General features: G+C 40.9%; 1 protein-coding gene across 15 annotated transcripts in view; it reads right to left on the bottom strand.

Moving 5' to 3' along the window:
- inpp4b (inositol polyphosphate-4-phosphatase type II B) overlaps window positions 1-17,881 on the bottom strand; it is an 813,686-nt gene that overhangs the window by 134,583 nt on the left and 661,222 nt on the right. For all 15 annotated transcript variants that reach the window (XM_072256187.1, XM_072256173.1, XM_072256177.1 and 12 more), the window contains one exon: window positions 8,410-8,557. In XM_072256187.1, coding sequence (XP_072112288.1) covers window positions 8,410-8,557 — 148 coding nt within the window. The remainder of the gene's footprint in view (window positions 1-8,409; window positions 8,558-17,881) is intronic.

Below are 17,881 nucleotides of genomic sequence, written 5' to 3'. Positions count from 1 at the left end.
AGGTCACAGATCTCTCAGTGGGTGAGCATCTGGGGGACAGTGACCACCGCTCCCTGGCCTTTATAATTATCATGGAAAAGGATAGAATCAAAGAGGACAGGAACATTTCTAATGGGAAAGGCAAATTATGAGGCTATAAGGCTAGAACTTGCGTTGTGAATTGGGATGTTGTTTTTGCAGGGAAATGTACTATGGACATGTGGTCGATGTTTAGAGACCTCTTGCGGGATGTAAGGGATAAATTTGTCCCGGTGAGGAAGATAAAGAATGGTAGGGTGAAAGAACCATGGGTGACAAGTGAGGTGGAAAATCTAGTCAGGTGGAAGAAGGCAGCATACATGAGGTTTAGGAAGCAGGGATCAGATGGGTCTATTGAGGAATATAGGGAAGCAAGAAAGGAGCTTAAGAAGGGACTGAGAAGAGCAAGAAGGGGGCATGAGAAGGCCTTGGCGAGTAGGGTAAAGGAAAACCCCAAGGCATTCTTCAATTATGTGAAGAACAAAAGGATGACAGGAGTGAAGGTAGGACCGATTAGAGATAAAGGTGGGAAGATGTGCCTGGAGGCTGTGGAAGTTCTCAATGAATACTTCTCTTCCGTATTCACCAATGAGAGTGAACTTGGTGAGGACAATATGAGTGAGGTTGATGTTCTGGAGCATGTTGATATTAAGGGAGAGGAGGTGTTGGAGTTGTTAAAATACATTAGGACAGATAAGTCCCCAGGGCCTGACGGAATATTCCCTGGGCTGCTCCATGAGGCAAGGGAAGAGACTGCTGAGCCTCTGGCTAGGATCTTTATGTCCTTGTTGTCCACGGGAATGGTACCAGAGGATTGGAGGGAGGCGAATGTTGTTCCCTTGTTCAAAAAAGGTAGTAGGGATAGTCCAGGTAATTATAGACCAGTGAGCCTTACGTCTGTGATGGGAAAGCTGTGGGAAAAGATTCTTAGAGATAGGATCTATAGGCATTTAGAGAATCATGGTCTGATCAGGGACAGTCAGCATGGTTTTGTGAAGGGCAGATCATGTCTAACAAGCCTGATAGAGTTCTTTGAGGAGGTGACCAGGCATATAGATGAGGGTAGTGCAGTGGGTGTGATCTATATGGATTTTAGTAAGGCATTTGACAAAGTTCCACACGGTAGGCTTATTCAGAAAGTTAGAAGGCTTGGGATCCAGGGAAGTTTGGCCAGGTGGATTCAGAATTGGCTTGCCTGCTGAAGGCAGAGGGTGGTGGTGGAGGGAGTACATTCAGATTGGAGGATTGTGACTAGTGGTGTCCCACAAGGATCTGTTCTGGGACCTCTACTTTTCGTGATTTTTAATTAATGACCTGGATGTGAGGGTAGAAGGGTGGGTTGGCAAGTTTGCAGACGACACAAAGATTGGTGGTGTTATAGATAGTGTAGAGGATTGTCAAAGATTGCAGAGAGACATTGATAGGATGCAGAAGTGGGCTGAGAAGTGGCAGATGGAGTTCAACCCGGAGAAGTGTGAGGTGGTACACTTTGGGAGGACAAGCTCCAAGGCAGAGTACAAAGTAAATGGCAGGATACTTGGTAGTGTGGAGGAGCAGAGGGATCTCGGGGTACATGTCCACAGATCCCTGAAAGGTGCCTCACAGGTGGATAGGGTAGCTAAGAAAGCTTATGGGGTGTTAGCTTTCATAAGTCAAGGGATAGAGTTTAAGAGTTGCGATGTAATGATGCAGCTCTATAAAACTCTGGTTAGGCCACACTTGGAGTACTGTGTCCAGTTCTGGTCACCTCAGTATAGGAAGGATGTGGAAGCATTGGAAAGGGTACAGAGGAGATTTACCAGGATGCTGTCTGGTTTAGAAAGTATGCATTATGATCAGAGATTAAGGGAGCTGGGGCTTTACTCTTTGGAGAGAAGGAGGATGAGAGGAGACATGATAGAGGTGTACAAGATAATACGAGGAATAGATAGTGTGGATAACCAGCGCCTCTTCCCCAGGGCACCACTGCTCAATACAAGAGGACATGGCTTTAAGGTAAGGGGTGGGAAGTTCAAGGGGGATATTAGAGGAAGGTTTTTTTACTCAGAGAGTGGTTGGTGCGTGGAATGCACTGCCTGAGTCAGTGGTGAAGGCAGATACACTGGTGAAGTTTAAGAGACTACTAGACAGGTATATGGAGGAATCTAAGGTGGGGGCTTATATGGGAGGCAGGGTTTGAGGGTCGGCACAACATTGTGGGCCAAAGGGCCTGTACTGTGCCGTACTATTCTATGTTCTATGTTCTATGTTCTATAAGCTAAGAGTGGAAAAATTAGGCCAGAGCTTGCTGGGAAATATTGCAAGTTCTGTAGTGTACTACTGACATTCTATACTTCCCTCACACCACCACTAGGTATCAGGAAGTTGGCCAGTTCCACCCAAATGTGCAAATCTTGGACATGCTGATTTAACTCTGACAACCATAGCATCTGATGTCAGACATCACCAGTGAAATCTTTACAATGGGGAAGGGAATCAAGGTAATCTATATTTTTTGAACGAATAATGTTTGTTCAGTTATCTTAACATATTTTAAAAAGTGTTTTAATTAATGCAAAATCTTTTAATTGTTAATTGGTTAATAGTTTTTAAGGTCTCTGCATCTCAAAGTTATTTTGCATGCTTTATTGACCTTGAATCCTCATGACTTTTCTAGATATTAAAGTTTTTTTTCCCCAACTTTTTCATGTTGGATGCATTTTGACCTGCCCATGGGATGGTATCAGATTACACAAGGACCTACCATTGCACAAGCCCTTGACAATTAACATCGGATTGGCACATACCAACAACTGAACACAGTCCATATTTTTCACCATACATCAGCAATAAGCCAGACCAGCTTGCTTCTAGCATCAAGCTCTGACTGAGAGAATTGAGTGACTGCAGCAAACTGCACTGGCAGAAACTTAGGGTCAAATGATTTTTTGCAGTTTTATAAATTCAGATGGCTTTGGTATATTCAGGACAAGAAATGCATTCTCTATTAAATCAGCCCTGAACCAGGAATTGGTTTATTTTTAATTTGACAACTGACAGAAATTTGCAGGAGTTTCCAATGAACCATTTCCAAACCATTAACAACAAAGTTGTTAAAATAAAGTTGTTCTAAACCAAAATTCAGAACAAAATTACTGTAGGCAACCCGCTCAATTAGTTCTTGTTTATTAGCCTAGAAATACAATGCCAGATTGGCGGCACAAAGCACACTATTATAGCTGTTAAATTAAAAAAAAGATTAGAAGGTGCAACTGTTAGTAGTAGAGATTGTATTTAGCTCGAACAAGATGAAAATTAATTTCTTGGTAATTACATTTTCAAGTACAACCATTTTAAAACACATGAATAAATCTGAAATATAATACAAACATTCCAATTTTAAAAAACACCTGGACATGCAGGAATCAAACTGCAATTTCATATGATTGTGCCCAGATGACCTGGCTGCCAGAAAGCAAAATTACAATGAAGTTTCACAAACACATACTATGTATCTAGGTCATAAACCATCATAATGTGGCATATTTGCATAAATGGAACATTCGTACATAGTTCCCAAGGTTTAAAATTTTATCTTGGGATTCGCTTAATGTGTGTTAAACCATAGCTTTTTTATTACCTCATTAATAGCTTTCAAAAGAAATTAAGGGAAATAAGTAGCTCCTTATTGATATTTCTACTCAAACCCACCAGATGTTAATGACAAGTACAATTAGGAATTATAACAGACAAGAGAAATTCACATAAGGTGGCAAGATATTTGTAAAAATATTACAGTACAAAACTGATATATCAGGCACCCTTGTGACTTAAGCTTAGCAGAACATCTGGAACATTGCATATCACTCCAACTAAAGTTCAAAGTTCGAAACAAATTTATTATCAAAGTACATTGAAAGTTGGGGGGGTGGCTGGGTTAAACAGTCAATATGTAATTGGCAATTGGTTGTATTGAATGTAATTTGTTAGTGTTGCAATAAAAATTAATAATAAAAAAGTACATATTTGTCACCATATACTATCCTGAGATTCATTATCTTGCAGGCATACATAATAAATCCAATAAGCATAATAAAATCAATGAAAGACTACAACCTGTGTAAATACAAAAAGAAAGAAAAAAGAAATAATAATAATAATAATAATAATAATAAATATAGTCAATAAATATCGGGACATAAGATGAAGAGTTCTTGAAAGTGTGTCCATAGGTTACGGGAACATTTCAGTGATGGAGCAGGTGAAGTTGAGTATTAAAATAATACTCCAACACATTTTTACTTCATTTTTTTTGTAGTACAGTAGTATAAAAACTTACTGATGAATCTAGTGAGTTTAAAGGGTATAAGGGAAATGGGGTCCCCAGTAAGCTTAAGTGGAGTGCAGCAAATGCTGTCTTGGTGAATTAAAACGGACTGTAGGAAACAGGAACTCACTCACTTTATAGCATGCATCCGAAGGGCAGGGCCCCAGTAGGTTTAGTCAGAGCACAAGCAGAAATTACTGAACCACATGCCAAACCATCAGGATCTCCAAATAATAAATTACTGTTTTACTGTTTTGTCTTTCCTGAGAAAACTGGAGGATACAAACTGCAGAATTGGGGAAGTTTAACTGTGACAGTCAGAAGGTGAGATCACCATGGAAGTAATCCATAAAACTATCTAACACAGTGAAGCAGAACTCCATCTAATCTGTCCAGGAGGCCAATATACCAAAAAGAATCAAAAGAAGTGTTTAAATAAAGAAACACTGTTCTCATTTTAATCACCTTGGGTGTCACTTTGCAATGGAAGTGCTGCGATTGTATCCTGACGATTCAGGTGAAAATTGGCCTGAGATATTCGGTATTAATGGTATATTTTTGAAGACCTAACAGCCTCATGTGTTGAAATAAAACCTTAGGCATTGGTATTTGACAAGAATGTAGCCGAACACCAGCCTTTACTGCCACATGCTAAAACTGTCTGCAATTTAAGACAGAAAAGATCATACTCAGAGGAAAAAGTAGAATGTAAATGAGGATTAGATCTGATAATTCTGACTGTGATAACCCTTTAGTCCTGCATCACATTATCTAGGAAGACAATGTATCAGTTTTGTGCATTTTGGGGGGGGAGTGATATTATCTTGATGAATGGTTAACAGTATGTGCAAATAGTAGGCGATGGACATAAGTGCAAAGGATGAGCCAGTTCAGCTTGCTGCTCCGCAAGGTTTACTTGTCTCTGTGCTGAACTAAGGCTGTGGCCTGCAACTAATGAGCTCCCGAATCAGCTGCAGTGACGACTGATTTCATAGCTGTGGACTCACTTCTGTGAACTTCAGTTCCCCGTGTTAGTTGCTTACTTTTATTTTTTGCATTTATTTGTTTTTTCTGCACATTGGGTGTTTGACTGTCCTTTTTAAATGGGTTCTATCGAGTTACTTTGTGTTGTGGTTGCCTGTAAGGAGGCAAATCTCAGGGTGGTATATAGTATACAGGTTTCCCCCGCCATCCGAAGGTACAGGGTTCCTATGAAACGGTTCGTAAGCCGAAATGTCGTAAAGCGAAGAAGCAATTACCGTTTATTTATATGGGAAAATTTTGTGAGCGTTCGCAGACCCAAAAATAACCTACCAAATCATGCTAAATAACACATAAAACCTAAAATAACAGTAACATATAGTAAAAGCAGGAATAATATGATAAATACACAGCCTATATAAAGTAGAAGTACTTTTCCACAATCATTGCCGGCACCATTCTCCATAGCGAAAATCTCACGCAAGCGCTCTCAGCAGAAAATCTCACGCAAGCGCTGTTGGCAAAAACACTCTCTCTAGTAACCTTTAAGCTATGAAGCTGCCAAATTATACCAAATAACACATAAAAATACACAAGCTATATAAAGTAGAAATAATGTATGTACAGTGTAGTATCACTTACCGGAATTGGGACAGCGCCGAGCACACTGATGATGGTGTGTTAGACTGAGACATCACAGGTTAGGGTGGTGCGGTGTTCCCAACCCTCCGGGTCGCCGACCGAAACTGATCCATGAACCATTCAGGGGTACAGCGGTAGCTGGGAGGCATCCAGCACATCTTTAAGAAAAAAGCCAAAATAAACATGCTAATTAATTAGGTGCCGCCCGACACGTAATTGTCAGCCCAGGTCAGAGGCGATTGCCGATTGCATCGCCTCTGATCTGGGCCGACAGTTACATGTCGGGCGGCACCTAATTAATTAGTATGTTTATTTTGGCTTTTTTCTTAAAGATGTGCTGTGTGCCTCCCAGCTACCGCTGCATTCTCCGTGAATCGGTATCTGTCCGCAGCTTGCGGGTTGGGGTGGTGGGACACTGTGGTGTCATCTTGTCGTCGTCTGTTTCCATTAGGGCAGGCAGCTCATCTTCTATGACTGCCTGCCTCGACGTCAAAGGTCGAGGTTTGTCGTCTGCTCTGGCTGATGTGGAAGGCTTGCTTGACTGCTGAGCCTCGCACATTTTTCTATCATACAGTTCTTTGTAAGCATTCAAACCATCCTGCAAATATCCGCTAAACCTACGTACCCTTTAAAAATTAAAGTCGTACTTTATCATTGCAGCAAGAATCTCACGCAGTTGCTTCACGTTCATTTCGCTAATGAATTCAGTTTCGATTGTTATCCTTTCCTCTTCCAATTGGATCAGCTCTTCATCTATCAATTCTTGGTCATGGGATGCTAAAACCTCTTCAACACCATCTTCGTCAGCTTCCACAAGCCAAACTCACGTTGTCCTTACTTCGTTCACCATGATCAAAACGCTTAATTATGTCTAGTTTTACGCTAAGTTTAACACCCTTACGAGCTCTTTCAGGCTTTTCCGACACCTTAGAACTCATCTTGCTAATGGCTGCTCAATGCAACGTGTTTAAGCAATGCCGTTCTGAATCCGGGGGAGAGCGGCTGCTCGGGGTGCGCGCTGCCTTTTATCATGCGCTGATTTTTTATCGCGCACTGATTTTTTTCCTAACAGTGAAAACACCTTCTGTTAGCAAAAACAGAGAACTAATGTAGGTCTTTCATAACAGTGAGGTTTCGTAAAGCGAACGTTCGAAAAGCGGGGGACACCTGTACATACTTCGATAATAAATGTACTTTGTACTTAAGATTTCGCAAAGCTGCTGAGCCTGTGAGAGTGTAGTGAACAATGACGATGAAGAGTGAGCAATTCCCTAACCGATGGAGATAGTTGTTATATCAGAGGTGACACTGTGAGGAATTGGGCAGAATTACTGGCCAGTTGTGAAGTTGGTTGGATATGGCAGTTAAAAATTCACTTACCGGCTTTAACCCCGTTAATTGAAACTCTTAACGGTGTTGAACCTGCATCCTCAGAATTCAATAATTGGCATCATGTTCCACCACAATCTCCTTCCTCTGGCCCTCTGTTTATTCACTATTTCCCTACCCAGATTCACTTCATGTTCGACAGGTAACACTTTCTTCAACTAAAGTGCATTTCCCATTTAAGAACAATGAGCCAGCATAAAGCATACTGATTACCTTCAACAGGTATTGACAAATCACACTATTAGTTCCTTTCTGATTCATGTCCACAATGTGTTTAACACTAGGTGCATGCAGAAATCACGATATAAACCAGACAATGTGCATGTGGTGCAAAAAAAAATTGCTGGAAGAGCTCCCCCATCCTCACCTCTTTAAACCGGCTATCTCCCTTCTACATTTTCGGTCCAGATAAAGGCTCTCAACCCAACTATTCATTTCCCGCTACAGATATTGCCTGGCCTGCTCAGCTCTTCTTTTTTTCTTTTTTTTTTTTTTTTTTGCAGTTTACAGCACCTGCAGGCACTTACGATTCCAGTGTGCATTTGGCATGCTACCAGCATTGCAATGAATGGGGATGCTAATTAGACGCTGGGATCCCCATGTCTGGTTTCATGGTGTACTCAGTAATATTCCCCTATAACTACTAGCTATACACAAGCATCCTGCTAGAGGTTCAGTGATATACCTAATCGGATGTCTGTTTCAGAAATCAATTGGTATTGATTAAATTAAAATACTACACTGGAACACCTTTCTGAGAAAGAATCCTAAACAGTAATATATCGCTTTGCAATACAATTAACAGCACCAAGAAAACCCAGAGAGAGTGAGGCATTAATGATTACTTTTGCAAATGATTATTTAATTATAACAAAATTTCTGAATTAACAGGCATTTATCAAATTACTGATCTAAAAAGTTGAGATGAATTTTTAACTATTGTGGTCAAATTGCAAAAAGATTTAGATGGAGATAGTGGGGGACTTAGAAGAGATATATTTTTATATGTGATCCTAGTATATCTTACTCTGATGAAAGCTGAATAAAACTTTAGTCAATCTGCAGCAATTTACCTTCTTGTATCTTCTTGGATGAAGAGTTTTATCAGTTGCTTGGGGATATGGAAGGACAGTGTACTTTCAGCCATTTGTTCTCGTACACAGAGCCACTTGCCATTGGCTGTAGGCAATTTATAAACTTTATATATGATATTTTTAAACACTGTGAGAAGAAAAGAACAATTGCAGTAAATTATTAAGTAAATCGATAAAATAAATGAAACCGAATAATTATCTTATCACAATAAACAAATACATACTAATAAAGCTGAGCAGCTGCACAGTGACAAGACAGATCTCTCAGCTAGTTGACCCTATACCTAATGAGGTACATGGTCTGCCAGTAATAAAGAAAAAGCAGCTTACTCCCCCGACTTAACTGCATTATCACATTACATTCCCATGTGATTTGGGTCAAGAAACCCAAATTAAAATAGTGGACATATCAGGGGCTCCTAATGCTGCACAAGATGTAAGGAGGGTAATAACATTAACATTAAAACAATGTCTAACCAGGAGTTAACCAAGATAGCCAGGTGGAAGGGCTTAGTGAGAGTTCAGATATAGGCAGCAGAGCAAGCTTGAATCAGGTTTAAAGAGAATAAAACAGAGAAGCCAATCTATCAAGCAATAGAACTAAACAGTTGTGTGAGGGCTTCAGCAGATAAAGGGAGGGAGAATCAGGTAACTTACATTGAAAAAAAAATCAATAGAGTTTGTTAAAGAACAGATGAAGAAAGTTCAACATTGTAAATCATTGAATTTTCAGGCAGCTTCTTGGCAAAGGGATGAAGACATTGAGAGGGGGGCAAAGGAGCTTCTGGCCATCTTCTCAACATTGAGTCAGGTTAAGTTTCTTCTCATCTACATTTGATGTCAGTAAAACAGTTAGAGACAATGGAAGGGATCAAGAAAGACACTGGTGAGATAAAGCTGGATGGAAACAAATGTGTTTTCCAATGGTGAGAGATCACATGTAGATGAGGAATGGAATTGAAACAAAGATATTATTGGGGAACACTGTAATTCATGATGCAAGAACAGAAAGAGCTGGAAGGATGGCTGACAAAGAAGGAAGTTCATCAAAGAGCTAATGTATATAAAGTCTGAAATAGACCTGAGGTTTAGTATATAAAATGGGCAGAACGTTGGTCTTCAGTTTGTACTTTCTCGTGATCAAATTAGGAAAAAATCTCCAAATGTGTAACTATATCCAGAATTTCCATGAATAGTCACAGACAGAATCACCAATATTGGTTTCCAGTGTGAAATTCTTCCTAGTTTGCATGTATTCATAGCTCAGAGTTATGCAGTAAAGCACCACTGTCTCCTTTCATAGGTAAACAACAGGAATTCTGCAGATGCTGGAAATTCAAGCAACACACATCAAAGTTGCTGGTGAACGCAGCAGGACAGGCAGCATCTGTAGGAAGAGGTGCAGTCAACGTTTCAGGCCGAGACAGTTAGTCCTGACGAAGGGTCTTGGCCTGAATCGTCGACTGCACCTCTTCCTACAGATGCTGCCTGGCCTGCTGAGTTCACCAGCAACTTTGATGTGTGTTGCTTCTTTCATAGGTACTTATTTTTGATGAAATCCTCTGGAGCATATGTAATTCAACATTTACGACCTTCATGAAAAGATAGCGTCATAGACCTCTACAGCAGTAGGCCAATCGACTCATCTAGTCTGTGCCAAACTGTTATTCTCGCTAGTCTGATACCCATTCCATCCATGTACTTATCCAAATTTCCCTTAAAAGTTGCAATCAAAACCACATCTACCACTTCCACTGGCAGCTTCTACAACACTCACAAATCCTCTGAATATAGAAGCTTTCACTCAGGTTCATCTTTCATCCTTAACATACCACCTCTAGGTCCAGTCTCATCCAGCCTCCCTGGAAGAAGCCTACTCTGTCTAAGCATTCCATCTCCATCAAATCTGTCTTCATTCTCCTATGCTCCAAAGAATAAAATCCTAACCTATTCAGCCTTTCCCTGTAACCCAGGTCCTCAAGTCCTGGCAACATCCTTGTAAAGTTTGGCAATGTGCCGAAAGCTCTCTTTATGGCCCAATCTGTACTCCCAGGTCTCTTTATTCTACCACATTCTTCATTACCCTACCGTTCATCGTGCAAGTCCTACCGTGGCTTGTCCTCACAGAGTGCAATACCTCACACCTTGCATTAAGATCCGTTTGCTATTTTCAAACCATTTTTCCAGCTTGTCCATTTCTACAAGCTTTGATAGCCTTTCTTGCTGTCCACTACACCATCATTTTTGGTGTCATCTGCAAATATGCTGATCGTTTTCCACATTATCATCCAGATCATTGATATATTTGACAAACAACAATAGACCCAGAACCGATCCCTGCATCACTACCCACAGGCCTCCATTTAGAGAGGCAACTATCTACTTCCATTCCCTGGCTTTTCCTGCTAAACTGATGTTAAACCAAATTTGTTACTTCATCCTGAACACCAAGTGAGCGAACATTCTGAACCAGCCTCCCACGTGGGACTCTGTCAAAACTCATCCTTAACAATGCACTCCAACATCTTACCAACCACTGAAGACAGGCTAACTGGCCTATAATTTTCTGTCTTTTGCCTCCCTCCCTTCTTAAAAGAGTGGAGTGACATTTGCAGTTTCCTAGTTCTCGAGAACCATTCCAGAATCTTGAAAAATCACTAGTAATGTCTCAACAATTTCTTCAGTTACCTCTTTCAGAATCCCGCGGTGTAGTCCATCTAGTCCATCCAGGTGACCTATCTTCCTTCAGGCCTTTTAGCTTTCCAAGCACCTTCTCCGTAGTAATAGTAACTACACTTGCTTCTCCGTCCTGACATTTCTTAATTTCTAGCATACTGCTGGTGTCTTCCACAGTGAAGACTGATGCAAAATACTTATTGAGTTCACCTGTCATTTCGTTGTCCCCCATTACTACCACTTCAGCATTATTTTTCAGAAGTTTGATATCCACTCCCTGTTGCTCTTTATATAACTGCAAAAACTTTTGGTATCCTTTCTTATATTATTGCCTATTTTACCTTCATGTTTCATCATTTTTCTCATTGCTTTTTTAGTTGCTCTCTGTTGTTTTTTTGTAAGTTTTCCAACCCTTTAGCTTCCTACTAATTTTTGCTATATTGTATAATCTCCCTTTTGCTTTTATGCTGTTTTTGACTTCCCTTGTCAGTGATGGTTGCCTCATCCTCCCTTTAGAATACTTTTTCTTTGGAGTGTATCTATCCTGCACCTTCCAAATGCTCCCAGAAACTCCAACCATTGCTTTACTGCCATTATCCCTGCTAGCAGCCCATTCCAAACAACTTTGGCCAGCTCCTCTCTCATGCCTCTGTCGTTCCCTTTACTCCACTGTAATATGGATACATCTGACTTTAGCTCCGCCCTCACAAGCTGCAGGGTGAATTCTATTATATTATGATCAATTTCTCCTAGGGGTTCCTTTACCTTAAGCACACTTATCAAACCTGGTTCATTACACAACACCCGATCTAGAATCGCCTTTTCCCTAGTGTGCTGCTCTAAAAAGCTATACTGTAGGCATTCTATAAATTCCTTCTCCTGAGATCCAGCACCAACCTAATCTACCAATCTACCTGCGTATTGAAATCCCCTATGACTATCACAGGATTGTCCTTTTTACGTGCCTTTTCTTTCTCCTGTTGTAATTTATATCGAACATCTTGGCTACTATTCAGAGGCCTGCATATTAGTCCCATCACAGTCTTTTTAACCTTGCAGATCCTTAACTCGACCCGAAAGAATTCTACATTGTTGAATTCTATGCCACCTCTCTTTAAGGTGAGACACAACCTATTATGCACAAACTTATGTTAAATATCCCTAATCAGATCCTAGCTATCCAAATACTTATATATCCTGTCCCTTAAAATCATTTCCGTTAATTTACCCATTACTGATGTCAGGCACACTGCTGTCCTCCAACTCTCTGACACTTCATATGTGGCTAAGGGTGGTTTAAATACCTTTGCCAAGGCTTTTGCAATTTCTGACCGGCCTCCCACAAAGACCAAGGGGGCACCTTGTCAGATCTTGAGGACTTATCCAACCTAATTTGCCTCAAGTCAGCAAGTACCTTCTCTTCTGTCATTCAGATACAGTCCTTACTATTGTTTTTGCCTCAGTTGTCTAAACTCCATGTCTGTATCCTGAAGAAACACAGACGCAAAAGATCTTTTTAGTCCCACACATTGATAACCATGCTGATCTTCAAGTGGACCAAATTTCTCCTTTACTATCCATTTGATCTTAATATATTTGTAGAGGCCCTTGGGATTCTCCTTCACTTTTTCTGTCAGAGCAATATCATGCCTTCTTTCAGTACTCCTGACTTCCTTCTGGAGTGTTCTTTTGTATTTCTAATACTTCTCAAGTGCCTCATTTGTTCCTTGGTGCCTAGATGTGCCACACGCCTCATTCTTTTTTATAACCAGGGTTTCAACATCCCTCTAAAACCAAGGTTCCCTAAACGTGTTAGTTTTGCCTTTTATTCTCACAGGAACATACAAACACTTTACTCTCAATATTTCACTGCCTCTTCAAAACCACAACTCTTTGGCAGAAAACAATCTATTCCAAATCACACCTACATGATCCTTTCTGATGCCATCAAAATCGGCCTTTTTCCAATTTAGAATCTCATTTGTTCCTCATCTTCCATGAGTTATTTTAATTAAATTATTTTAATTAAAATAATTTATTTTAACATAACTTAAAATAAGTTAGGAGGGAAGGAAAAGTCATATATTCTTTTCTGCCGTGCTTGTTTGAGTTGGTATTTACAAGCTCTGGGGTTATTTCAAGTACAGAGCAAGGTTTCAATATCTGAACATGCTGGTAAATCTCTAGTGGAATTGTGATATGTAAGTAACCCCTGCTAATTCCACAGCATAGTATACAGATGAATCTCATTCCCACAGCTTATTAACCTGAATGTGATGTTCTGATAGCTCAAATCATTCTACTAAGCACAAAAGATCATAATTGCAGGGTTCAGTAGCAATGAACACCACTGAAGTTATGCTAACATCTCAACGCAGGCATGTACATTTCCTGTAAACAAGCCTCACCTTAGAGAATAGGATTACTATGTGTGGCAGCTTTGCCACAGGAATGGGCACCTTAGTTTTCTGGAATAGGCTGTCAGTTGAAGGAGTCAGAGATGCCTGTTGTATACATAGGATTCCAGAAAACATTTCAGGGGCAACTTAGTTAGAAAGTTTAATACCAGGTGTCAGAACTGACATACACAGTAATGGCTGCAAGTACATCAGTAAAACCAACATAATAAGCAACTGCATACTAAACTCACAAATTGCTTCATTTTGGAAACCTCTGGTAGTCATCTAACTCATGTTTGGAGAGAAATGCAGTCCAGTAATAAGGAAAAAGACAGACACTGTTACAAAATATAGCTACTGAAGTCAGGTTTTAAAATAGGCACAGTATTTGAGGATGTTATAATCTAGTTCTGGAAGAAAATGAAATCAACAACAGGAAGGTTTACCTTAATTTTACACAGAAACACCTATGCATGAAAATCAAGGAAAAAGACAAATCTTTGAATCTTCTTAAGTACATATTGTGTTGACTTCATCTGGCATCCTATTGTAAGATTTGCTTTATTTGTGTTTGTTAATTTGGTTGGGGAAAAAAAGACACAAAAACAGATATTTTCTCCAAAATCTTAAAATTACAGTGAGCCTTTGAAGACTAGACCATTAAGAAACAAAAAGCAAGACAGGTCCTATATGACATAGGTGGAAAGATAGGTTTGATGGTTGCAACCATGGCTAAAGACTGCAGCCTGCCAGTAGTGAAAGCAAACCTTTGAATTAGACTCATTCGGACTTTGGTCCAACAATCTGAAGTGTTCAAGAATATACAGCCCAGCAGCTGCTTTGTCCAATCCACCCTAGTAATGCTTAGCATGGCAAAGGTCTTGCAACTCCTTTGCTTACAACAATCATGATGATTTTTTTTTAATGGTCCAGTCTTTCTTTCTAACCAAATTTGTTTTGCACTCAAACCTTGGAAATAAGTTGGAGTACACAACATAATGGTAGAACGGCAGCTATTCAAGAGTGCATACAAATAACACTTGGTTCACTCCATAATGCTGTGTAGCAGTGTGTGGCTCATTACAATTCATGATAATCAGCTTGGAAAGCTGGGTCTCCAAGTGAGACAGGGAAGGTGACAGAATTTGTGGTATATTGTTGTCTGTCATCTATATCAATGATCCTAATGAAAATGTGGACAAATGGATCAGCAAATTTGCAGATGACACCAAGATTGGGAGTGTAATGGACAGCAAGGAAGACTATCAAGACTTGAAGCTGGATCTGGACCTTCACTGATACTTATCAAAGTATAAGATGATATGGCAAATCTGTATCAACTTCTAAGAAAGTAGAGGTACTGCTGGGTGCCTTCTTTGCAATGGCACTTTTGTACTGGTCCCAGGACAGATCTTCTGAAATAATAATGCCAAGGAATTTAAAGTTACTGATCCTCCACCTGTTCCAACATTGGGTTATTTCCTTCTTGCAACCACATACACTCAGCTCTGCCCTGGACATAACTGCGAATCCCACAAGTGTCTCCTCACGTTAAAAATTCATTGGCTCACCTTGAACCAAGTAACTTATGTACCTAAACAGGGGAGTTCCATCTCTAGATAATTTTCAGCCACCAACATAATGACTTAAAATGCATCAAATCTGTCTACGGGTATGAGGCTTTCTAACTGCTGATCTCCTTGACAGCCATGTGGACCAGCTCCAGAGGCTTCAGCTGCATCTAAGTACATGACAGGCCATAACCTGCAGCTGGAATCAGTTCCGGCACAAAAAATATGCAATTCCTTGATCACAACCAGTGGAAGTTGTGCTTTGCTTTGACTGAAGAGGAAAAGCTATCCATTGACTACAGAACTTCTAAACAACACAAGTTAGAGGAAGTGTTTGTTTCCACCAAAAGTAAATTACTGAGCATGTTGAAAGAGCAGAATAATACACTCAATGGGTTAGGCAGCATCTATGATTAAAAAAAAAATTCCAAGCCCTCCTATTTTCTGCTGATACCCTGAAGTGTCAAAAGAGGACTGATATTTGCTATGCAACACACACAAAAAATGCTGGTGAACGCAGCAGGCCAGGCAGCATCTCTAGGAAGAGGTACAGTCGACGTTTCGGGCCGAGGCCCTTCGTCAGTACTAACTGAAGGAAGAGATAGTAAGATATTTGAAAGTAGGAGAGGGAGGGGGAGATCTGAAATGATAGGAGAAGACAGGAGGGGGAGGGATGGAGCTAAGAGCTGGAAAGTTGATTGGCAAAAGGGATACGAGGCTGGAGAAGGGAGAGGATCATAGGACGGGAGGTCTAGGGAGAAAGAAAGGGGGAAAGGAACCCAGAGGATGGGCAAGGAGTTATAGTGGGAGGGGCAGAGGGAGAAAAAAGAGAGAGAGAGAGAGAGAGAGAGAGAGAGAGAGAGAGCGAAATAAACAAACAAATAAATAAATAACAGATGGGGTACGAAGGGGAGGTGGGGCGTTAACGGAAGTTAATGTTCATGTCATCAGGTTGGAGGCTACCCAGATGGAATATAAGGTTGTTCCTCCAACCTGAGTGTGGCTTCATCTTGACAGTAGAGGAGGCCGTGGATAGACATGTCAGAATGGGAATGGGATGTAGAATTAAAATGTCTGGCCACTGGGAGATCCTGCTTTCCCTGGCGGACAGAGCGTAGGTGTTCAGCAAAGCAGTCTCCCAGTCTGTGTCGGGTCTCCCCAATATATAAAAGGTCACATCGGGAGCACCGGACGCAGTATATCACCCCAGCCGACTCACAGGTGAAGTGTCCAACCTGATGGCATGAACACTGACTTCTCTAACATCTGTTAATGGCCCACCTCCCCTTCATACCCCATCTGTTATTTATTTATTTATTTCTCTCTCCTTTTTTTCTCCCTCTGTCCCTCTCACTATAACTCCTTGCCCATGCTCTGGGTTCCCATCCCCCTTTCTTTCTCCCTATGCCTCCCGTCTCATGATCCTCTCATATCCCTTTTGCCAGTCATCTGTCCAGCTCTTAGCTCCATCCCTCCCCGTCCTTTCTTCTTCTATCATTTCGGATCTCCCCCTCCCCCCTCCCACTTTCAAATCTCTTACTATCTCTTCTTTCAGTTAGTCCTGACAAAGGGTCTCGGCCTGAAATGTCGACTGTACCTCTTCCTATAGATGCTGCCTAGCCTGCTGCGTTCACCAGCACTTTTTGTGCGTGTTGCTTGAATTTCCAGCATCTGCAGATTTCCTCATGTTTGCGTTTTTATGATATTTGCTATATTTGTTTTCAAATCTGTAGAGTCATGGGATACTACAGCACAAGATCAGGACTTTTGGCCCAACTAGTCCGTGCCAAATCATTAATCTGCCTAGACCTATCAATCTGCACCTGGACCATAGGCCACCGTACCCTTCCTATCCGTGCACCTATCCAAGTTTCCCTTAAATGCTGAAATCATACCCGCATGGCAGCCCATTCCACAGTCTCACCACCCTCTGAATGAAGAGGTTCCCCCTCGTGATCACCCTGAACTTGTCATCTTTCACCCTTAAGAAATGACCTCTGGTTGTCCTCCCACCCAACCTCAGTGGAAAAAGCCTGCTACCCTATCTATAACCCTCATAATTTTGTATACCTCTATTGAACCTCCCCTCGGTATTCTATGTCCTAGGGAATAAAGTACTAACCTATTCAACCTTTCCCTATAACTCAGGTCCTCAAATCCCAGGAAAATCCTCGTAAATTTTCTCTGCACTCGTTCAATCTTATTAACATCCTTCCGGTAGGTAGGTGACCAAAACTGGACAAAATACTCCAAAATTAGGCTTCACCAACACCTTATACAATTTCAACATAACATCCCAACTCCTGTACTTAATACTAAAAGCACATTGTGTCTTTATGACCCTGTCTACCTGTGATGCCACTTTCAAGAAATTATGGACCTATATTCCCAGATCTCTCTGTTTGACCACTCTCCTCAGTGTCCTACTATTCACAGTGCAAGACCTATGCTGGTTAGTCGTCCCAAAGTGCAACATCTGCATTAAATTCCACCTGCCATTTTTCCAGCTGGTACAAATCCCACTGCAAGCTTTGACAGTCTTCCTTGCTCTCCACTACAGCCCCAATCTTGGTGTCATCCACCAATCTGCTGATCCAGTTTACCACATTATTATCCAGATCATAGATATAGATGACAAACAATAATGGACCTAGCACCAGTCCCTGCAGCACACCACTATCAAAGCCTTCAGTCAGAGAGGCAACTATCTACTATCTCTCTCTGGCAGATCGATTAGACACAACTTACAACACATATCCCTAATCAGTCTCTGACTATCCAGATACTTATTCATCCGGTCCCTTA

The sequence above is a fragment of the Mobula birostris genome, chromosome 4 (assembly GCF_030028105.1).
Source record: "Mobula birostris isolate sMobBir1 chromosome 4, sMobBir1.hap1, whole genome shotgun sequence".
Taxonomy (NCBI): Eukaryota; Metazoa; Chordata; class Chondrichthyes; order Myliobatiformes; family Myliobatidae; genus Mobula; species Mobula birostris.
The sequence above is the reverse complement of the archived record's forward strand: the minus strand, read 5'-3'. Positions and strand labels throughout refer to the sequence as shown.